Here is an 18,461-nt window from a genome sequence, read left to right as displayed (position 1 = left end):
GTTAGAAGTAACAAGAATGAGAGAGACAAGGTAATTTCTTCCCCTTATCCCATCATCTGGAGTTGGGTCGTCATACTAGCATCCACCATCTTCATCTGTGAGGCAAAACTAAGGTCCGCCTGCTTACCAAGGGTAAGGTAAGGTAAGACCCCTGGCATACTGAAGGGTGTCAATCGCTAACTGAATGATCATACAAAGCTTTTTTCTACCAATAGTGAAAACAGTTCCATTTACAACATCAGCAGAGCCCACCAACTGAGAGGTCCATTTACTCCAGTCATTCACCGTCCTAGGTTACTGGTTCTAGTAAAGAACAAATACACAGTTTAGACTTCTATTTATTCACAAAGAGCTGTAAGAGCCTCAGCAAATGACCGTATTTTAAATACAAATAAATATCACAGTAGCTTTCGAAAGGGAACACAACCGCACGCCTGATTCAAATGTAGCTATTTCTAAATTCATATTCAAAATAGAATTGACCAGCTTGTTTTAAATAATGAGTCTAAATCCTCTGAGGACTGCAAGTGTGAGACCATATCACATAAGTGTAAAAACCTAAAACAAAACAAAGATCCAGTCCGCACATTTTTTTAGCAGACGGCATTGCCATTCATTGGGGTGCTAAACCTGAAAGGAGGCTCACTTTCTTCAGACACCTGGGTAACAAGAAAAGTTAGAAATCAAACAATCACTAAAGACCTACTTTTAAACAATGATCCATTTCAGGCTTTGCAAACAGTGCATCTCTCATACAAGTGAGAAACTATGGTCTAGATAGATAGTTTAGAGGCTTTAAGGACATTTTATACAGAACTGTAATTATAAATTGCATTGTAAAATAGGTGAACAGTTTTAAGCATACAAACCTTAGTTTGCCATAAAAATGAGAAACATTTGGTCTAGAAACCCTGGGCCGTTTAGAGATAATTATCTCTTGTTTGGAAATGTAATGGTTATCAGTCTGGGTAAACCATTCAGGCCTGACTGGCAAGGCAGAAAACTATATTACGGTTATAAGAACTTGCAAGGAGAGATTGGACACCGTGGCAAAACAGAAGTACATCTACTGTACCAGTGCATGAAGCTGTCTCCATCATAACTCCCACTTGTCACGCATATCCAACACTATATTGTGCACATAAAGGAACTAAAAGTTTGCAGTTTTATGGATCTTTTCTCAGATCTTTTGGTGTCGCAGAGAATGTTTAGGGAACAGGCTGCGCTGTGTGATGTTTTAAGTGAAATGCCAGTCCATTAGAGATAAATTAAACACTTTCTAAAGCAAAGATAATCCCGACAATACAGTAGCACCGCTATGCCACAGATCCCTGTCACTCACATTTTCCTAACAGTCATAACCAAGCATCTTTGCTAACCAATCAAAAAAGGAATTGGCCTAGTTTGGGTGGATTTCTGAGGTAGTGTTTCTGACAGATATCTCTGGGGCAGCAACATTACAGTGTCACACTGTCACGTCTGGTTTATGGAGAATAATTTCTTCGGGGGATTACATTTATGCATGCTAGATATGCTACTGTAAAAACTTTAAACAGCATTGTCACACACAAAATTCTACTGTTTTGCATGAGATTTCCAGATACATATTTTAAGTGTTGCTATTTTAGAAGCAGAGTAAAATTCAATTATATATAATAAATTAATAATTCCAATGCACTGAGAGAGACACTTGGATTTCTACAACTGTTCTGAAATATTAACATTTAAAATCCTTTTGCTGTCCCATGGCTAGATCTGGCTTTAATTTAACAAATCGAGGTGCAAAACAGATTTGCTGCCTTGTGTATAAATATTGCATGTATATTTGCTAAAGACATTGAAAAACCCATTTAAAGTTAGTTGTATGGAAGATGAAAAGGACTTTTTATGGTAACTAGTGAATATTTATCAAAACTCAGTGTTTTCCCTCTGCTTAAAAAATATTTAAACCAAGTGGAACACTTCCTATGTTTGAAGGGGGGAAAAAAAAGGTACTTTCTTAAATTTAACACTCAGAATTAAAATGGAACATTCCTTGTTTTTGCTTTTCTATCTGCATACTGGCTAATGTTTCTGGTCTTACTAATGAAACCAGACTAGCAACATGGATTGTCTAAATGTTAGTCACAAGTTTTGGATAGAACCTTATTTTTTCTGGACAGCATTCAATTCTGTGCATACACTGACAGTTATCAGAAAATTTAAAATGTTATGTTATAAAACACTGTAGCGTATACAGTGAGATTGGGAAGGACAGTGCCAGCTGAGCACAATCTACAAAGTACAAAAGCACTGGAGGATTTCAAAGGTGTATAAAACAGTCTTTCTTGCTACCATTATCCATTCATAATCATCATCTTCTAAGTTTCCAGGCAGTTCTGGAGTAAGGAGTAATCCTTTTTTTATCGGGTGGTTTGAAGTAGGAATAAGCTGGTGGTGCTGGATATTCCGCATCTGGATTCTCTGCCATCATTTTCAGCTTGGCTTCAATGGCTTTTATTTTTGCACTGACACTAGAAAGGGGAAAAAAAAGTGGAAGAGATAAAGTCTAGTTTGTCTTTTACCAAAGACCGAACAATGTTCTCAAATAATTCAATATCTCTTGCATCAGAATATTCAGATGTGTCAGGAGTAGTTAGAAGGTGGCTAATGTTACTTTCAGAAAGGGGGTAAAGGTGGTAACCAAGAATCTACCAGCATAAGGATTGACGTACAATTGCATTTTGAATGCTTTGCACGTTTTTGCTAGTGGAAGATCTGAACTGCAATACTGCAAACAAAATAAGGATCCCCCCCAGCAAACAGATGTTCTCTTGTTCGCTTTGAACCAGGAAAGCATGCCTAAAGTCTTCTCTCTACATGCAAGTAATGCTACTTTACAACTGGTCTGAGCAAGTTGTCATACCCCCCTGGAGTCAGCCTCATACAAAGCCACTGGAAGTCGCAGGGAAAAATGCAAGCCAGGCACTTCCTTCAACCTCAGAGTCAATGGAATTTTCCAGTCCTGGGTTCCAGCACAACTGTGCTGCCATTACTATGGAGAGACTGTTTTTCCAGCTTTGTCAGAGCTCCTTGCAAAGGAAGAAAACTCCTCTGCCCCATCCCAAACTCCCAGAGCCCTCTGGCACCAACACCCTCCTACTAGGTAGGGCCAGGACAGTATCCCTTCCTCAGCTCTCGTCAATGCAGCTCCTCAATCAGAGCACTGGGTGTTTACTACAACTCCTACGTTCAGCCAGTGAAAACAGCCCCACATGACAGTGACCAGCAGAAAATGGCTAGTACTAGTGCAAATTTCTATAAATTTCAGCCTAGTTTTCTTTATTTACTGGCAATCCAGTTATACCCAGTCCTAATCCCCATATAATGCTTCATTTATAGAGTGCAGAATAATTATACACATTTATATAAAACATTTAATTCAAGGGTCACAAAGTGCTTTAAAAATATTAAAGCTCACAGCTTCCCTGTGTAATAGGTAAACAGTAGTTTCAATTATATGGTTTCTCTTAGTGGACTATAGAGTGACCGCTTTTCTCACTTCTTTATATGGAGTCTTTTCTCTTGAATCTGCTCTTTTAGATCCAATCTTTTGCAACCATGATTCAGAACTGTTATCTGATGAACAGAGCATAAAGTTATCTGCCTGTTTATTCCTTTGGAGATGTTTAATTTGTAAATCATCAAGGAAACTCATTTTAAGAGATTAGGCTAAATCAAAATTAAGTAAGGAAGCATCTAGGTGTGTAGTTTTCCCATTGGACTACACGCCTAGATGCGTAACAAAGGGAAGTTCAATGGGATTAACTCTCTTTCCTGACTTCCAATCAAGAAAAACATGCACAAGTCTAAAAGGACAAGCTCTATACTGAGGACAAAACAGACAGGTGGGGAATTCAAAGATCCGTAACAGCTCCCCTCCCGCCCCCAATACTTTCTGGCACTGAATTTGATGCGCAGTCCTCTACTCCTGCAGGTCTCTCTCACTGCATTTCTCTTCAAGACTAGGGCTCTATCATAATGAGAAGTGTTCAGTATTTTTCTATTCCAGCATTTTCGCTTTCATTTTGGAGATGACAGGGAAACTGAAACATGTTTTTCTCATCTAGAATGTTCTTCTAGAGTCATAAGTGAGAGAGGCTGGAACAGTTTCTAGGGCAGCTGAAATTTCAGTATTCAGAATATTGCATGGTGCACACTCTAATAAAACAGTGTTCCTATTGTGGCTACCAGGAACTGAGAGAGACAAATGGCTATTACTGAAATACATCTGAAAAATGTGGGCATCTTTGGCCAGGTGTGGTCATGTGACTGTGATGCATTACTTTTTTTAAGTGTATCGGGTTTCATGTATCAATAAAGAGAAAAGTTAAGTGTCAAAATTGCTCTGCATCAGATCAGTTATTTTGCAGCTTGACCCGCATTCAATAAGTTACAGTAGTTACAGTAACTGTTTTAGTTAGGATCCAGAAAACAAAACACAAAAACAAAAAACCTCAATTATGGGCCCATTTCTGCTTCCACTGAAGTCAAAGGGAGTTTTGCCCCTGGGCTGATTTGGCCACATTTTAATTATGTAGGTTCCTACCTTAGGTGAGACTGGGTTGGCTCAGTGCTGGAAGACGGTTCAAGACTGATTGGAAGAATTTTTTCATTTTTATTATGATCATATCTCTGCGGGTGAGAAGAGAGACTTTTAGTAATGATCTTGCTAAGTGAACTTGGATTGAAGACAAAGGCTCAGAAACACCAGGTTTGCCAACGGACACACTTCCAGTCTGGATTAATCTCACTTTATGTTCTGCTGGCAGAGTCTGTACAACTTTTACCAAATAGCCTTTAGGTTAAGCCACACAGTAAAATGTAATGGTCCTAACGAATGTATTTGTTTTATTTGAAAATGCTTCTGTTTGGCATTTACATATAGCTAGGATGCTGTATGATTATCATGTGCACTTGATTTTGGATCATTAAGGCTTATCCTACCACCATTTAACATGCTTAGAGTTGCTTCTTATGAGCATGGTGTGTGGTGGTGGGGAAATATCTGAAGTGCGGCATGTAACAAATAGAGCCATTGGCTCAAGGCAGGGGTTCCCAAACTTGGTTTGCGGCTTATTCAGGGTAAGCCCCTGGCAGGCTGCGAGACGCTTTGTTTACCTGAGCGTCCGCAGGTACGGCTGCTTGCAGCTCCCAGTGGCCGTGGTTCACGGTTCCCGGCCAATGGGAGCTGTGGGAAGTGGCGCGGACCGGGCCACCGCTTCCCAGAGCTTCCATTGGCCGGGAACGGTGAACCGCGGCCCCTGGGAGCTGCAAGCGGCCGTACCTGCAGACGTTCAGGTAAACAAAGCATCTCACGGCCTGCCAGGGGCTTACCCTGAACCAATTTTGGGAACCCCTGGTCCAAGGTAAGCCTACCATAGGGTACTAATAGATATGACCTTTGTAGAAGCACAGTGTAGAACTAGAAGGGAACACAGAACACTTGTTTCCTGTACGAATGCAGTCATATGGAATTCCCCTGTGGAAAAGTAACGCATTCAACAACAGTTCAGAACCAGCCCCCTTCAGCAGAAGGCAGTTTGTGAGCCTCTCTTTTCTGACAGCAATGGGCCTCCTGAAATATTTTCAATGTGTTCTGCTTCCGTCTTTCGCTTGGCACAAATTCAGGTTTGTTTTTCTGTAGAACTGCTCAAAACGACGGCATCTAGTAAGGTTTTTTTCTTTTTAAAGCCTTGGCTGTTCATCCTAAAACTAAGCAGCGTGGTGCTGGTATTATCTAAAATAAACACTTGTCACAATAGGCAAAAGCCTCCTGCAGTTAAATCTTTCCATTCAGAGAATTGCAAATGCTATTGCAAACTGAACTAAGGTATTTTGCACATTATTTGCGATACTCCCACACTGCTTGTGCATTAGGTTTTTCTGCAGAATTCCTCTCTAAGCAAACATTTGCTGTATTGACAAATTCCATTTACGGTCTGACCATTTTTCATGTCTTCTGACAGTGGCCAATGCCAGGTGCTTCAGAGGGAATGAATAGAACATGGCAATTATTGAGAGATCCATCCCTTGTCATCCACTCCCAGCTTCTGGCCATCAGAGGCTAGGCCATGGTTCTCATCCTGCGGGCCACTTGCGGGCCAATCAGTACAGAGCTGCGGCCCATGTGACATCCTCGGGACCATACAGGTAGTATTGGATGTGGCAATGGTAAATAGGTTGAAAACCACTGGGCTAGAGACACCCAAAGCATGGGGTTACATCCCTGGCCATCTTGGCTAATAACCATTGATGGACCTATCCTTCATGAACTTATCTAATTCACTTTTGAACCCAGTTATACTTTTGGCCTTCACAGCATCCCCTAACAAAGAGTTCCACAGGTTGGTTGCGCATAATGTGAAGAACTTCCTTTGGTTTGTTTTAACCTGCTATTAATTTAATTGGGTAACCCCTGGTTCTGGTGTTATGTGAAGGGGTAAATAACACTTCCTGATTCACTTTCCCCAGACCATCCATGATTTTAATAGACCTCTATCATCTCCCCCCTTAGTCATCTCTTTTCCAAGCTGAAAAGTCCCAGTCTTTTTAATCTCTCCTCATGTGGAAGTTGCTCCATACCCTTCATAACTTTTGTTGCCCTTTTCTGTACCTTTTCCAATTCTAATATATCTTTTTTGAGATGGGATGACCAGAACTGCATCCAGTATTCAAGGTGCGGGCGTACCATGGATTTATAGTGTGGCATTTACCGTCTTCTTGTATAGAGGTGCCGACTTACCCAATTCCTGGGGGATGCTAGACCCCCACTCTGCCCCAGGCCCTCCCCCCACTCCACTCCTTCCCCCAAACTCCCACTCACTCCCCACCCTGTTCGCCCCCCCCACCTCTTCCTGCCACCACTCCTCCCCCTTCACCCAGTGCTTCCTGAATGGTGCTGAACAATGGTCCATGACAGGCAGGAGGTGATGGGAGGAAGGGAGAGGGGCTGATCAGCGGGGCCGCCAGCAGGAGGGCTGGTGGGGGGAGGAGTTGATTCGCGGGGCTGCTGGATCAACTATTTTTCCCCCCAGGGGTGCTCCAGCCCCGGAGCAGCCACAGAATGGTTCCTAATATTCTGTTCACTTTTTTGACTGTTGCTGCACATTGAGCAGATGTTTTCAGAGATCAACTATGACTCCAAGATCTCTTTCTTGAGTGATCTCCTTCAAGAGCTCTTGCTAATTTAGATCCCATCATTTTGTATCTATCGTGGGGATTACATTTTCCAATGTGCCTTACTTTGCATTTATCAGCACGGATCAAACTTTGCAAGTAGTTCTTACTACAGTGCCTCTCAGAGCAAAACCAACATGTGTCAAAATGAAAGGTAAAGGTGATTTGTTTTTAATAAGAAATGTGTTGCTTTATAAATCAGAAGTAAAAGAATCTACCACCTGCAGGGCTTTAGGAAGCAGAACAGAAAGACTAGGAAATGCGGAATCAGTGACATACCCTGTCAAAAAACAGTACTGGGGAAGGAGTGATCGATATCCTCAGCCTCAGGACATAAGCCCACCACTAGCTGATCTCTTGTGGGCAAGTTATTATGGAGATTCTAAGACCTTCTAAAGTACTTGGCGAGATTGTAGACGGGACGCTGGCTTTGATGGATCACCGGTGTATTCCTGTGTGCCAGTTCCCATGTTCCTAAATTTTACTGGGATTATATCAATACAATTGATAAAAATCTGATCCTTAATATTTAGCACGTACAACTGATTATGGCAAAAGACAAGCAGTCTGCAGAAAACATTCATACACAATTTCTAAAGGGTCAAAATATTGAAGGAATCAGATGGACAGCAACATTCGTATACCAGGATACGAACAAAGTAAAAGCTGAAAATAAGATCACACAAGAAGCTTACACAAGTTCTGAATGCTGAAGTTAAGAATACAGAGAAGGACAATTATGCAACTCTCCCTGCTTTTGATCTAGCACAGAGAGAAGATTTTTGTTTCAAATTATGCCTCCTCATAAGGCCGTTGAGGTTTGCAGTCAAATGCTTACCTTTACCTGCGCGTGTGCCCATCGCACCACCAGCTTCTTGGAGAGGGCCAGCTTACCATTGAGACACTGGATCGCTTGTTCTGCTTCCTGCGCCGGAAGACAGATCAGAAAAGTCAGTTGGTTTATTTATTATCAAAACCTGTCCAAGGCCCCTTTCTTCCATGTACAAGGCTGATGTTCAGGGACCGCTGACAAACATCACACAAACAATCTATGCTAGTGTTCAGTTAGTGCTTCTGGGAATCCCAAACACCCATGCAAGCTACAATGCCCTCAAAGCATTTCAGAGATTACTCACAAGGAAAACTCCTTTACTCAGATCAAAACAAAAGCATCACAGAAACTTCCAATGAGCCTGATGTAAGGAACATTGGAACCGTGTTTCAAGGTTTAAAATTGCTCTGTTTCCTATGGGAAACACCTGCAATTCACTATTTGTATTTCACTCATTATTGCTCGCCTAAACTACTGACTTTACACCTGGACTCTGTTCAGTATCAGCATTAGAAGGATTTGAGAATGAGACAAAGAGATAGAATATGAAGGTCAACCACAGACCACACAATCCATCACGGATTTCCTGAATCCTTCATATTAACCGGCTGATCCAGACCCGACTCTACTGGACCCTGCTATTTCTTCCTATCCAGCTTATTTGTCTGTAGCTACCTCTGAAAAATGAGCTTCAAAAGGTTCAATTCAAGTCATCCTTGCTTGCTAAAAATGGCAGAAGATGGGGGTGGGGGGAAGACGATAGTCATCAGTATGTTGTTTGCTTTAACTTTGAGTTAATTTCTTGCTCATTACTTTAAAAAGCATGAAAGTTAGAATTACAACAGCATCTTTCACTTCTTCTGCTGCCTCAAAGTGCTTCTATGCAGTGATCCTGCTACCGTTAGCAACCTTCATTGCAGTATTATTTTCCCCAGTTCCTCCCTTCCATGCATCAGTGCTCCAATGTGACTTCCTGAGCCACAAGGGAGTGATATTGAGCTGTATGTTGTGGCTTTACCCCACCTCCTTATTGGTGATACAGCAACAAAGGAGGAAGGCTGCACCAAACAAACACACTTTACTTGTGCAGCTCACAACTAGACCCAATCCTAGTTGAACTGTGACAATGTTTGTGACTATGATACTACAGGTAACCGAAATTTCAACCCATGCTTTATAATGCAAGATAAACCCCACAGAGATCAGAAGGGAGTACACACTCCCAACAGGTGCACAGCATTACACAGGTGGAGAATTGTACGAGGGCGGGGGTTTGTGAAGCATCAGGGGCTGGAAGAGTAAAATATAGGGAGGAAACAGCAGCAGTGGTCCTAGGTTTAGTATGCTACACAATTTGAAACGAAGAATTTATATGGGTTATCAACAAGCACCGTAGTACCCTACTAGACTACTATCCAATAAATCTAATGGCTTGCCCATTAGAGTTAGTGTCAAAAAGCTTTAATAAAACAGCCCCAGAGAGGTGGTGGGGGAACCATCACTGTTACTTCTAGGCACTGCACCATATGGGTGGGGTGGGTATGCAGAGGAGTTTATGTATTGCAAGGCACTTGGGCACCTCCTTTTTCCCTTCATTATTGTCTTCCATCTCATCTTTCAGTTGATGTAGTTAATTTAGACAGTAAAGGTAATCAGCCAGTCACAAGGATCAAATGTTAAGAGAAAAAAAGCCAACATACCTGCTTGGTTTCAAAATTCACAAAACAGTATCCTCTGGGCTGCCCCTCCAATGCACCTGACTTATGGAACAGAAAGTCAAATTGCTTTACTTTGCCAAATTTCTGAAGGAGTTTGAGGAGATGGTATCTGAAAAGAACAAACACCACAGACATTTATAGGCAACCTTGCACAGGAGGTTACAACAAGGAAATTTAAAAAGCGTGAAGAAGTCACCACATATAATTCAGTGACTTAAATCCTGTCTCATGTGTGTTCTCTTAAGAGTATGCACCCACTTCCATATATTTGCCAACCAGTCTAGTATACAACATCCCTCTGACAGTCATATCTCAGAGGTACCCAATGTTATCAGTGACTGTTTTGTCAACTATGGCACAAAAGCCTTAGAACTCAATCCATCCCCAGCGGTGTCATCTGAAGGGTTTGCAATCTGGGCTAAGTTGTGAGTCACTCACATTTGCCTGACACCCAAATCAGAGAATCAGCAACATACAGGAGGACAAAACTCCATACAGTGACTGAGAAGTGACAAAAGACCAGATAGAAGCTGGTCAAATTTCGCTTTTATGTCAGCCCAGTGAGACCTAGTGATATGTTTCTGGTTGAGGCATATAACCATTGACATGTGCGAACCATTTAATTTTAACTATGGACATGAAGGTTACAGGCACGTCGATTTAACATTATCTTGTACTATTAAATGTGTTTTGTTAAGCAAAGTATAAAAACCAGCCACACAACTGCACATACTGCTAAGATTTTGCACTTGATTTGTCTGCTTTGCAGGCTAGTGCACTAGACACACAAAATAAGGACTAATATTGTTGGTTGAGTTAAAGCTATTTCTGCAAGTTCTCTGAACTTTTGTTGTTTCCTTCCACCACAGTCTCTGGATGATGGCAGCTGATTTGAGAAGAAAATAACTGGACCACACTTCACCTGGCTAGACGTCTTCCTCCATAACAGGAAGTATTACCTAGGAGTTACAGCAGGGAATTGAATCAGGACTCTTGGGAGCCAGTGCCAGGTCTAACAGTGACTTGCTGTACAGGATTAGCAAGTCACCTGACCTCTCTGTGCCTGTTTCCCACTATGTTAAATGGGGAGAATAGTTGCCTCTCTACCGCACACTTAATGTTTGCAAAACACTGAGATTCTTGAATGTAAGTAAATAAATAAAAACCAGCATATGCACAAACTCAAACTCAGTGGTTGACCCACAACTGTCAGCGTGTCAAGGACCTTCAGCAAGACACATGAATCACAAGAGCGCACAGACATTTTCCCTAATTAAAGCCTGTTTCAAACATCTTTTCAGACTACAAGCAAGAAAGTTCCAGGAATCTGAGTAAGCTTCCAGGACTGGACAAAGTGGACATGCAGGATGTGTGGTGTTAGAGCAGGGGTTCTCAAACAAGGTTATTACATGGGGGTCGCGAGCGGTCAGCCTCCACCCCCAAGCCCCGCTTTGCCTCCAGCATTTATAGTAGTGTTAAATACAAAAAAAGTGTTTGTAATTTATAAGGCGGGGTCGTACTCACAGGTTTGCTGTGTGAAAGGGGTCAGCAGTACAAAAGTTTGACAAACACTGTGTTAGAGGGTGATGGTGCAGCAAATCTTCAGGCCAGTGGTGGATGTGCAAGTTGTTTCAGACTGGATTAAGCAGATTTTATTTGATTGCACAGATGAAATACTGATGTGATATTTCCTACACTATGTTCTTCCAAAAGACCTGTAAACACTCAATCGCTGCTTAGGGGAATATGAACATAATAGACATCAGAAAGATATTGAAAAAGTCTAAGCAAAAACGGAGGAATTAACAAGATGCTGGCAAACTTCACCACTCCCTCCCTTCCTATTGCATCCAAGGCTACCCAACCAACAAATCCAGACACAATTTAACATCCATTTCTAGGATGTGGACTCCAGAGGTGCTAAATTCCTCAAGATATGGAGACCATTCCTTGTTGCGTCCTCCAGACCCAGAAAACATTTTGAAATTCCAGGGCCTTTTGAAAGCCATTTTCACGTAATTAGGTAATGTTTTATTAACTATTTTTAGGAGTATGAAAATAGAGCCCTGACCAAACTGTTCTTTCCCCAAATATTGTTTCAAAGTAGAAGGAAACAATGTTTCTGACCATATTTTGTTCAGAAACAAAAACACCCCTAACTTATATAGCTACCTTGCCAAAGGGAACAGAGTTTGTTTTTCTTGTTGGAGCCCACACATCCAAATAGTGACTATTTATTTTTACTTTCTTGGCAGCAGAGTGGTAGTTTGTAACTGTCCTAAAAATACAATAATCTGGAAGATATCTCCAGCAGATTATATTTAGGTCACATTTGACACAAAGACCCTTTATCATCAAGCCACAATTAGCCAAATTTCTACAAATGCTGGCTAAATCTATTCTAGATGAACTAACCAGAATTGCAGGCTTGTATGAGTAAAAAATGGCAGGCTCTGTAGATGCCTTTTAGCTATTGATACTTTTAGATCATTAATAATAATCAAAAGTTTAGCCAATGGGGTTTACAAGTAAAATGAAATTTAGAAGTGAAGGAAGACCTGGCAAGGAAGTATGTAGTCTGAAAAAAAGTGGTCTGTTGTAAAAACTCCATGCTTGAAAACTTTATTAGACCAATCACTTGGGCTACATGGACTTTGAGCTAGGCACACAGATGTGGCCCCCTCAGATTGCTGCAGCCAACCTCAATTTCCACTTCCTGTCATCTGATGTAAATGTGAGACAAACCAGCAGCTCTCCCATTTCCTTTTCCTTTGGCCTTCCTCCTGGCACCCTGAGCGCTATTCAAACACACTCAAGGCTTCCTCTGAACAATGCTATCCCAAGGATACTGAAAAGGTACCGGGCCACATGCTAAATCTATTATTACTGGGAATTTTCCCCCATAGGGAGCCAGTAAATGTCTGTAACAACAACTTATGTACACATTGTTTTCTAGGTAAAACTCATCAGGTTGGAATCTTAGACAAGTAGCTGCACAGTGGAGGAAGGAGAAAAACATACTCTAGAAGCTTACACACACAGCCATTCGATGGCCACTAAGAAAATGGAAGTCATACGTGTGTAAGTGTGTAACAAAGTGTAACATTGTAAATACAATATTTGCCTTTCCACAATATTCTTCAAGTAATAACCTCAGAATGCTTTGCAGACAATAAGTCTCAACTGCTGTAAGGAAGGCAACTGTTACACCCATTTTACAGATGAGTAAATAAGGCACAAGATGAAGTATCACATCACAGCAGGTTAGTGGCAGAGAGCAGAATCCAGATGTCTTAACACCCAGGACTTCACTTTAACTCCTAGAATAAAAGTTCCCAAACTGCAGTCTGTTAACAATGGGTGATCTCCAGAAGACTTGCTGATAGTCATAGACAGATGTCTGGTCACGTGACAGGATGGAGGAAAAAAATAGGATTTTAAAAAAAAAATCAGATTTGTTTTAAATTAAATACTTTTTCTTTTAAAAATAAACTAATTTAAAATTAATGTTGAAGTTATGACAGCCTGTATTAAAGGCCTAAATTTACTATAATCTATTAAAATCATTTAAATAAAAATAATGTTCAAGCAGTACATTTGTTGCCAAAGTTTAAAGAAAGTCAAATCACTGAACTGTTGGAAGTCACTGGCTAAGCACCTACAACCAGAGTTCGTTGAAGTGCTAAACTTGCTTTTGACAGCAGTATATTCATCTGCAAGTGCAGAATATTTGTTTAATTTCAGTTTATTTTACTAGTTCACTTCAATGACTAGGCCATTTAAAGTTGAGAAACTGATTGTGAGCTGAAAAAGCAGGAAAGCTGGTTTTCCTCTTCCACTCTATGAATAAAAATAAGGTGAGAGGATGAGAGCTACTAGTTCTATCGTCTAGACATGGTGACTAGAAACAATCAGTTCAGTTCATTAATTACAGATTCTTCCTTTGCTTAATAAATCAATTAGTTTTTAAAACAAAACATGTTTTGATGATTTTTTTCTTATGTATGCATCAAAATTGAGATAGCATTTTAAAATTATATTTTTTTAGTTAAAACTTTTAGTTCATTTTAACTGAATTCCAATTTCCATCCAAATATAGCTTGATACAAATCATACGTAAAAAAATCATACTCTAGTAAATAAAAAATATGTCATTCTCCTTTTTTAACAAAAGTTGTGGAGAATTCAGAATCTGAATAAATGCATGTGAAAATATATAATTGCTTAAATAAATGTGGATAGTTATAGTGTATCCTCCTGGTTAGCAAACAGAATCACCAAATTTGGCATAAAGACTACATTTAACTGCAAGTCAACATGATTTCATGGTTACCAACCAGTCAGAATCAACCTCCTTTAGGAACACTCAACCCACTCTACCACATGATGCTGGTTTACCCTCTTTCCAGCTGCTACGCTGCATTAGACACTTTCGTAATACTATTTTTTCATGTAAACAATTGCTGTAGTTGCCACTGAGATATTATGAAGGAGAGGTTGTGCAAGTATGACTGGGAGAGGATATGTCCATGGGAATCTCACGATTAAGATGCAGTACAGACCATGAAAAAAAGAGAAATTCTGTGCGAGTCCCCTAATAGAATCATGGCCATGGTATTTGCCATGCGATTCATTTTTGCCTGGGCAATAGTCTCCTGAACTCCACATACTGGTGATTAGTAATCTGTGGGAAGCAACACTCCCTATGCTTAATTTACAACTTTTTAATATTCATAATTGTACTGAGATTTGTGCTCAAACATACATATTTTCTACTGTCTTTACAGCACCCAATTTGTGGCTATGGGTTGCTCTTTAAAGGGCTTCATGACTGTAAGTACTCAGTGTTGGGACCTCCATTTAAATAAATACATTTAAACCCAGTTCTTGAGGAATAACACCCGCTATTGGCATCAAGATGGTTTTACTCAATTTACAAAAAGATGCAACATACAAATTCCAGTGGGCAATTCCCTGAAAAAACAGGGATTGGCTGCAAACAAGGACTGACATTTAGTTTTTACATGTACTTGTCCTCCTGATTGGCAACACGACCAGGATCTCTATGAAGGGCAAGTAAAAGCACATGTCAGACTGTGAAGAGATCTTTTCTTATATGTAAACTTTTACTGACGTGACATGAAAGATTTAGTTTCTTTACTCAGCACTGATAGTTCAAAGTGAAAAGGGCACTGCACAGAAGTAAATTGAAAGGTTTTTTTAATCCCTGTAAAGGATTTTGTCCTCTGCTGAAATGATTTTTAACTGTACAGTATTACTCAGCAAAAGACTAGCAATCCCTGTGTTTTCTACAGCAACAGTACCCTGGGTTACAAGAGGAACTACAGTACTTCTTTCACTGCTAGTGAAAATAGAATACTCCCACAAAACTGTGACTCAGACCTTTGTTACGCGAACACTAGAATACCCATAGGTCTTAACCCAGAATTATAAAACTTTACACAAATACAGTTCATTTAAAACCAGATGTTGCCAATAATGTACAATTTTTTTTAGTGACTATTTTAGTGCTGGGAAAAAAACTCCTCAGCACAGGAGGAGTAGCTGTGCAAGAGTCACCCACAACTACTCACCAATATGTTTCAATTCTGTTATAGAGGGCCCACCTCCGAGGGTGCAAGTGGAATTCAGCCCTCTGCCTCAGCTGAGACTACCAACAAGTGGACCAATTAATGCAAAAGTAACAGTGCTCTTTTTTTTTTTTTTAAATTAACATCTGATCAGCAGAAGGAAGTGGTCTGAGACACACCAAACTAATTTCACACAGGTCACCTAAGAGCTGCCAGATGGTAACAACGTTCAGCCATTATTGATCTGGGCTGGATTTGAAGTGATGATCTACAGTAAGAGGCTCTAACAAAAGGTCTTAAAACAAGATGTAAGAACATCGCAGGAAGGAATGCCAGAGGAAGTTATACAGCCAATCTATTTAACAAGCATATTATACTCCTTCCCTCACACTGACCCTGCATCCTAAATCCCCAAGGACTTCACAAACAAATATTTCCAAGGGGCCATATATCTAATCATATCATCTTGTGCAATTACTGAATGCAGACAAACCAAAGCAAAACAAATGTGGGGCAAAAAATGGTAATTAATGCAAAAGAGGTGGCAGTAGCCCAGAGCTGAACGACTGAAGAGGACATTACATTAATGATGGACTCCACTTAGAGATACGATTAGAACACTGCTCCCTTAAAAGGAACTGCACTTAGAACAAAAACGTAGCACTTGCAAAAACATAAGGAGCAGAACAAAAATTGGTTCCATGACTGACACACATAAAATAGTCTAGGAAAAAAAACCTATTTTCTTGAAGTGTGTAAACCCTTGATTGTTCTATAAAAACTCCTAAGATTTTTAGTGAACCACACAACTAGAGTCTAATATTTTTACAGCAATCCACCTACCTCCCTGAGATTTTAACCGTACACTTCAAATGTTCAGATATGTGACCACAACATTTAATTTGCATTTAATCATTCCAAGGCCATGGAAATGTGATGCTTACACATTTATTGTAGACAGAAAATCTTGAGATTAGGGTCATGTTATATTCTGTATAGCAGATGATCAGTTACTATGTTAGTTAATTCCCTGTTTAGTCCACACCCAACTGCTGACAAGGACAAGATAGCAAAATAACCACCTCCTGCAAAGTGTCCCAACAAGTCTAAAGTTCCTGAACACATTTTTAGAAAAATAAAAGGATTCTTTTCATCTCCAGATTTCCCATCTCAGACGTGGCTCTGGGAAACTTCACATCAAATGCACTGACAGTGTGGTTACATGAACTCTCTCACAGGACAACCGTGCAGCAGGAGCTGTACTCTATATCTGCTGTCCACCCCTGGAGCCCTTTCTTACTATTTCACGCCTCTCCCTAGGAAGTACTGAATCATGGTGGTACCCAAGTACTACCCTGGCACCCAGTGAGATCCAAATGAAAACAAGTCAGCAATTCAGGCTAAGCACACTGTTGCGCTAACTCAATGGTTTTCATCCTGGGGTCTGCAGACCATGTCTATGATTTCCAAAGGGGGCCACACCTTCACTTGAAACTTTTTGGGGGTCCGCAAATGAAAAAGGTTGAAAACCATTGCTTTAACTCATTAATATTATCTTCTAGATCACTTATGTTATCGAAACAGAAAATAGAGAAGGGCGCTATTAAACTATTTAAGATATCATCTTGATGGGATGTCATAAATGTCAACTTTTTAGTATCCTTCTCTTCCATAAAAGGGCCAGGATGACTTATCCACTGTACATTTGTAAATCTTCAATGTTGTTTTCAGATATCTCAGTTACTTCTTTAATGTCACTTGGAACTACTTTTAACACTTCAGTATACAGTGGGTAGTGCTGGGTAAAAACAACTGGGAGTCAGATCGATACCAGCCAGCCCTTTCACTGGATGGTCTGTCTCTGACTTGCACTAGATACTACCCAGCACTCTTGGTTTACCGCATCCCAAGGGAAGCGGAATGAGCACTTGTTTGGGGGCAATTAAATTGGGACTGGGCAAAGCATACAAAACTGCCAAACTCTGATGGCAAGAAAAGTCTGACTTCATCTGTTAGGTGTTTTAGAGCTGGTTTCTAAAGTATCCTTAAGCAAGTCTTCAGCAGCAGCTGGAAACTTCTAATCTAACTTTTAGCAGTATGGTGGGAATCGAGGAAAGAATCAAGGGTCAGGAAACAGGCAATGTTTTAAGCACAGTATATTCACTTCTTTATCCACGAACTCTTTGCGAAGGTACCACACAAGGCTCTGAAGGATGAGCAGCTCCTAAATATTCCAGATACCCCCAGAAATAATTCATCTGCCAGACGTTATTGAATGCTGCTGATTTTATCGGATAGCAGAGGAACAGGTGCAGCAGCAGTCAGAGCCGAGAGCTTCAAAAGCCAACAAATTAAGACTTAAAATGCCCCCGGGTTATGGGCGCTGTGATGTGTGGACGTTAAAGCAGTTCAGACTCACTCCGTTATCTTCGGGTCCAAGTTCCCGATCCACAGCCGATGGCCCTCCTGCAGAGAGCCCTCGGAGAGGATGGATGCGTTCTCCAAAGGCAGGGTTTTGATTTCCGCCGCCATCAATCTCTGCAGACGAGAAGTGAAAGACGGACCCATTCCGTGACTGCGGAGACAGCCCGGGGGGCAGGAACGCCGCTCCCGGGGGGGGGGCGGTGACCCACCCAGAGACAGACCCGGACTCGTAGGGGGCGCGGGGGGGCGATGGGACGCGGGGGGGCGATGGGACGCGGCGGGGGGGGGGTACAGAGAAAGGCTGGGGTCGCAGAAGGGTTCACGGGAGGGTCAGGAGGCCGGGGGGGGGGGCTGGACATGAGGCAGGGGGGGCAGCAGGGGGCTGTTGCCATGGTCAGGCCGGGGGTGACACGGGCAGGCCTGGCAGGAGTAGGCCAGGCCGGGCCGGGCCGGGGTCACAGGGCGGGGTGAGGGGAGAGGCTAGGCCGGGCCGGGCCGGGGTCACAGGGCGGGGTGAGGGGAGAGGCTAGGCCGGGCCAGGCCGCAGGCCGCACTCACCATGGGTCCGGCACTCCGGACCGGCGCAGCCAGTGGCGGCGGCCTCCACTCACGTAGGCCCCGCCCCCTCCCCTAGGGTGGTGACACGCCACGCAAACGTCTGACGCAAGGACGCGTCGC

At 41.6% G+C, this 18,461-nt stretch overlaps 1 protein-coding gene across 1 annotated transcript; it reads right to left on the bottom strand.

Annotated features, from left to right (window-relative positions):
- Window positions 1-320: 320 nt before the first annotated feature.
- RBM18 (RNA binding motif protein 18) lies at window positions 321-18,425 on the bottom strand. Its single transcript, XM_054007150.1, has 6 exons — window positions 18,342-18,425; window positions 17,779-17,897; window positions 9,751-9,877; window positions 8,057-8,143; window positions 4,589-4,674; window positions 321-2,513 (listed from the first exon to the last, which is right to left on the bottom strand). Exons 1-6 carry the CDS (start codon window positions 18,342-18,344, stop codon window positions 2,354-2,356), a joined length of 582 nt encoding a protein of 193 aa, XP_053863125.1. The 5' UTR covers window positions 18,345-18,425; the 3' UTR covers window positions 321-2,353.
- Between the last annotated feature and the right edge of the window lie 36 nt (window positions 18,426-18,461).

This window comes from Malaclemys terrapin, chromosome 17 (genome assembly GCF_027887155.1).
Source record: "Malaclemys terrapin pileata isolate rMalTer1 chromosome 17, rMalTer1.hap1, whole genome shotgun sequence".
Taxonomy (NCBI): Eukaryota; Metazoa; Chordata; order Testudines; family Emydidae; genus Malaclemys; species Malaclemys terrapin.
This window is presented reverse-complemented; position numbering and strand designations above follow the sequence as displayed.

Bases quoted from the DNA above. Each gene is read 5' to 3' on its own strand.
- RBM18 (XM_054007150.1), bottom strand. The intron at 9,878-17,778 runs GTGAGTCTGAAC...TGTTCTTTTCAG, and splicing joins TTGGACCCGAAGATAACGGA to ATACCATCTCCTCAAACTCC. The intron at 8,144-9,750 runs GTATGTTGGCTT...CTTCCGGCGCAG, and splicing joins TGAATTTTGAAACCAAGCAG to GAAGCAGAACAAGCGATCCA.